General features: G+C 41.6%; 1 gene segment (V, D, J or C); it reads right to left on the bottom strand.

Annotated features, from left to right (window-relative positions):
• Positions 1-1,434: 1,434 nt before the first annotated feature.
• Positions 1,435-2,116, bottom strand: LOC130520717 (Ig heavy chain V region 5A-like). The segment is given in 2 exon segments: positions 1,435-1,923; positions 2,014-2,116. Coding segments are annotated over 2 exon segments (396 nt in total).
• Between the last annotated feature and the right edge of the window lie 2,452 nt (positions 2,117-4,568).

The raw sequence follows: 4,568 nt of genomic DNA, 5'->3' as shown, positions 1-4,568 counted from the left end.
TGTTGTCTTATTTTGTAGTTCTTTTTTACTACAAAAAACATTGAAAGTTTCCTACAAGTTTTTTATTTAATTTAAATTCTGAGGTAAAAATCTTGTGCTCCAGCATTCTTCTCAAACTTTCTGCCACAAAGTTTTTATGATTCATTCCTGGTGTGACAGCGCCCCCTCTGGTGATGTTGTGTTGATGCTTTGAGGGGTTTTTGTTCAGCTCCACTGATGGTTTGTGTTATTGTGTCTGGCACAGTAATACACAGCAGTGTCTTCAGGCTGCACATTCACTCCATTTAGAGTCACTGTGTTGCTGGAAGAGTCTAAACTGATGCTGAACTTGTTCTTCAGGGAATCTTTGTAGTCGGAGTCTCCAGTATATTTCCATCCAATCCACTCCAGTCCTTTCCCTGCAGGCTGTCTGATCCAGCCTGTCCAGTAGCTGCTGAGAGAATAAGAGACCTGACAGGTGATGGTCAGACGCTGACCTGGCTGCACAGTCACAGAGGCTGGCTGTGTCAACTGTTCACCGAAGATCTTCACCTGCCCAGCAGATAGTTAGAAGCAGCAGTCCTGTCCTACAGTCCATCATGTTCAACTGTGTGTCCCCTCTGTGTGTCTCATCTGAGTTTTGCATCAACTCCTCCTCAGTTTAATTTGCACAGAATCAATTTGATTATCACCCTTTTGAGTTTCTCTCAAAATAAATATATTTTTATTTACCTGTTTTGAACTGATTTTGAAAGTTTAACTTGTTGAAATAATAACTTCTAAATGATAACTACGAACTGGATTTGATTGTGATGCCTCCTCCTCTTTGGATGATGTGAGTTTATGATTTGAGACATTTTTAATTTAATCCAACTAATAGTGCACCAGTGCTCCCAGTACTGATCTCTGAAATACCCCACATTTCACACTAAGCAGTTCTAATCAAGCTGCATATGAAAAATCATGTGCTAGTCTGTGCACTTTTAGTTTGGGTGACGCATGTTGAAATAAACTGTTGAGCGTTATGATCCTGTGTGTGGGCTGTGTGTTTCAAGCACTTCTCTGGGTTTTGGCTTGGTACTTTGTTCACTGTGGTCTCCTTGTATAGCACGCTCACTCTTCTTCACTGTTGTAAATATTTGTGTAAATAAACTGTAGTTCACCGAAGTGGCCTTCTTGTCTGTCTTCTTGGGTCCCACCTTGAGTTTTTGTCAGAGCTGAAACATTTAGGTCATTAAGAAAAAACTGAGAAACAAATGTATTTATGTTGCTGTGTCCTTGTGGAACTATTTCACATATGTGTGAAATTTACTTGCAACGTAATGAAGAGATCAAAGGTTTATGATAATGTCATTAATAATTTAAGTTGGTCGTTTTATGAGTGCAAATGACATCCACAAATGTTTTTTATGCTTGTACTATTCTTTTTCTTTAAAAAAATGAAATGCGCAAAAGTTCTTCTTTACCACATTTAAATTTTTCTGTTCTCAATGTATTGAGTTCAAGCATCTTTCAACACTTTGAACTCAATATCAACATGTTTGGGTGATGATTCATTCCTGGTGTGACAGCGCCCCCTCTGGTGATGTTATGTTGATGCTCTGAGGGGTTTTTGTTCAGCTCCACTGATGCTTTGTGTTATTGTGTCTCTGGCACAGTAATACACAGCAGTGTCTTCAGGCTGCACATTCACTCCATTTAGAGTCACTGTTTTGCTGGAAGAGTCCGAACTGATGCTGAACTTGTTCTTCAGGGAAGCTTTGTAGCTTGGGGTGTATCCAACACGATGTGCACCAATCCACTCCAGTCCTTTCCCTGCAGGCTGTCTGATCCAGTTTGTGTAATAGCTGCTAACAGAATAGGAGACCTGACAGGTGATGGTCAGACGCTGACCTGGCTGCACAGTCACAGAGGCTGGCTGTGTCAACTGTTCACACTTCACACCTGTGAAACAACAAAGAAAATGCTGATTATAAATAAAATATCACTCAATCAGATCAACTGCTGACTTTGACAATCCACAGAGAGACTCACATCCAGCTGCCAACAGCAGCAGCAGAGCTGCAGAGAACATGGTTAATGTTGAAAGTCAGGTGCAGAGAACTCCACTGACAGTCTGATGTGATGGTTTTATAGCTGAGGAACAAAGAAGAACTCTGAATTTGCATAGAATCAAACATGTGGAGCATCACTGTTGACCAAATAGAGCCAATAGAAGAGTGGAAACCTACAGTCAAATCATGTTTTACATAAAAAGGTCTGCTGTTAGTTACCTTATTGTAACCTTTTAAAATATTCATGAAATTCCTGTTTAAGGTTTTGTGGAAATTTACTATGAAATCTACTGTGAAACTTCCTGTGTAGCACAAGTTTATAATGTAACTTTGAATCACTAGAACTGACTTATGCATATAGTGAAGAATGTGCGTACGTGCAGGCATTTAATCACACTTCTTGGTGCCACTTTGTGACTGGCTCATGAGGTACCGGAACTTACATAGAACATAATCATTTAAGGTAATAAGATGGTGTCGTCAGTTAATCATATGACCATTTGAGCACTGTTGCTAACTTTTCTGCTGAATATAAACCAACACCCAAAAAGGTCCAGCCCTTTTTTTTATCTGTTGGCAGACGGAGAATGTTTCTCTCGTATTGTGAAAAGGCCCACAAATGTGTCTAATAAACTTTTTACTGAAGATCACGGATTCTCTGGTCGTTTCACGGTCCGAACCTACGAAGCAGATTTGCAACAGTTTCTTCCTGTTAAGGGGAGGTTTTCCTGCCACTGTTGCTTGCTGCCTACAGGAGGGAGGTGGCTCGACTGGTGTCCTGGTGCGGACACAACAACCTGCAGCTGAACGCTCAGAAGACAGTGGAGATGATTGTGGACTTCAGGAAAGTTACAGCCCCTTTGCCCCCCCTTGCCCTTATGGACTCCCCCGTCACCATCACGGACTCCTTCCGCTTCCTGGGCACCACCATCACCCGGGACCTTAAGTGGGAGCCAACCATCAGCTCCCTCATCAAGAAGGCCCAGCAAAGGATGTTCTTCCTACGGAAGCTGAGGAAGCTCAATCTGCCTCCCAGGATGTTGGCGCAGTTTTATTACGGCCATCATCGAGTCCATCCTCACCTCCTCCATCACCGTGTGGTATGCTGGTGCCACCGTCAGGGACGACTGAGGCTTGCAGCGCGTCGTGCGCGCTGCCGAGAAGGTGATCGGCTGCAGGCTCCCATCCATCCAGGACCTGTATATCTCCAGGACCCGGAGGTGTGCAGGTCGGATCACGGCCGACCCTTCCCACCCTGGTCACGGACTGTTTTCCCCCCCCCTCAGGCAGGAGACTACGGTCCATCGGACCAGAACCTCCCGCTACACTAACAGCTTCTTCCCCTCTGCCATCAGGCTGCTGAACACCAAGTGACTTATCACTTAAGCACCATGTACAGCAGCCAGCCGGACTCACGAACAATACACTACTCCTCATGGACCTGCACTATTTCTCACACTCACTATTTATGTAAATACTGTATATAAGTCTTATTTTATTTTATTTTATTTATCTTATTCTAGTGTGGTGTTGATGTCTAATGTTATGTTGAATGTCGCAGCGGCACACCACGACAAATTCCTAGTTTGTGTAATACTGTGTATTACACGTACAATGGCAATAACCCCTCTTCTGATTCTGATTCTGATTCTGATTGTTAGGTCAGGCCCTGGGATTCTGTAAAGTGCCTCAAAACAATTTAGAATGTAACAGATGGTATATAAATAACGATTGATTGATTGATTGATTGATTGATTGAAATAAATCTCACTTTAAATTGGATGTTTGTATTTGTATTTGTATTGTAACTTTCAACAGTAAAAAAGGATATTGCATCATAGACCAAGAATGAGTCGTCCCAGGACAGACACCTGAGGCCTCCCAAAAGAAACAGGTGAGAAAGACAACAAAAAATCCAAAGAGAGCTATATGAAATGTATTGAACTGCATCAGGGATTCCAGGGAAATAGAAACAGTTTCGCAATCACCTTAGTCCATTTTAAAATAGTTTTGATAGAGAAGATAGAGGTTAATTGTAGCTGAACAAACATAGGACCATTGCAGGTGAAAAGTGATTGGAGAGAGTGCTGGTGGGTGAAGGGGTAAAAATGTCAATGCTTAAAACCTGAGTTCGCTAAGTCTCAGCCTTAACCAGCCAACAGCGAAGGCCATGTGTGTGTATTCATAATGTTTAAGCTATTATTCCTCATATATTCATCCCAAATAGTCAACGTTAATGAGTGTAGCTCTGATCCATTCAAGCATGTACTGGTGTATTGTGCTGTATTGTATTGTGTTATCTTTGGCTAAAAATAGTTAATGAATTATGTGAATTTATAAGATTTATTAAAAATAAAAAGGCAATATAATAATATGCATTTAAAATGCCTAGAATAATACAATAGTCAGTGTTCAATTCTGCTCTTCACAGCAGTAATATAAGAAGTGTGTGTTTTTGTACAGCTGCTGAACTGACTTCAATCACTGTGACTCTCGAGCACAATAATAAACAGCAGAGTCTTCAGGCTGTTCATC

The sequence above is a fragment of the Takifugu flavidus genome, unplaced genomic scaffold (assembly GCF_003711565.1).
Source record: "Takifugu flavidus isolate HTHZ2018 unplaced genomic scaffold, ASM371156v2 ctg488, whole genome shotgun sequence".
Classification (NCBI taxonomy): Eukaryota; Metazoa; Chordata; class Actinopteri; order Tetraodontiformes; family Tetraodontidae; genus Takifugu; species Takifugu flavidus.
This window is presented reverse-complemented; position numbering and strand designations above follow the sequence as displayed.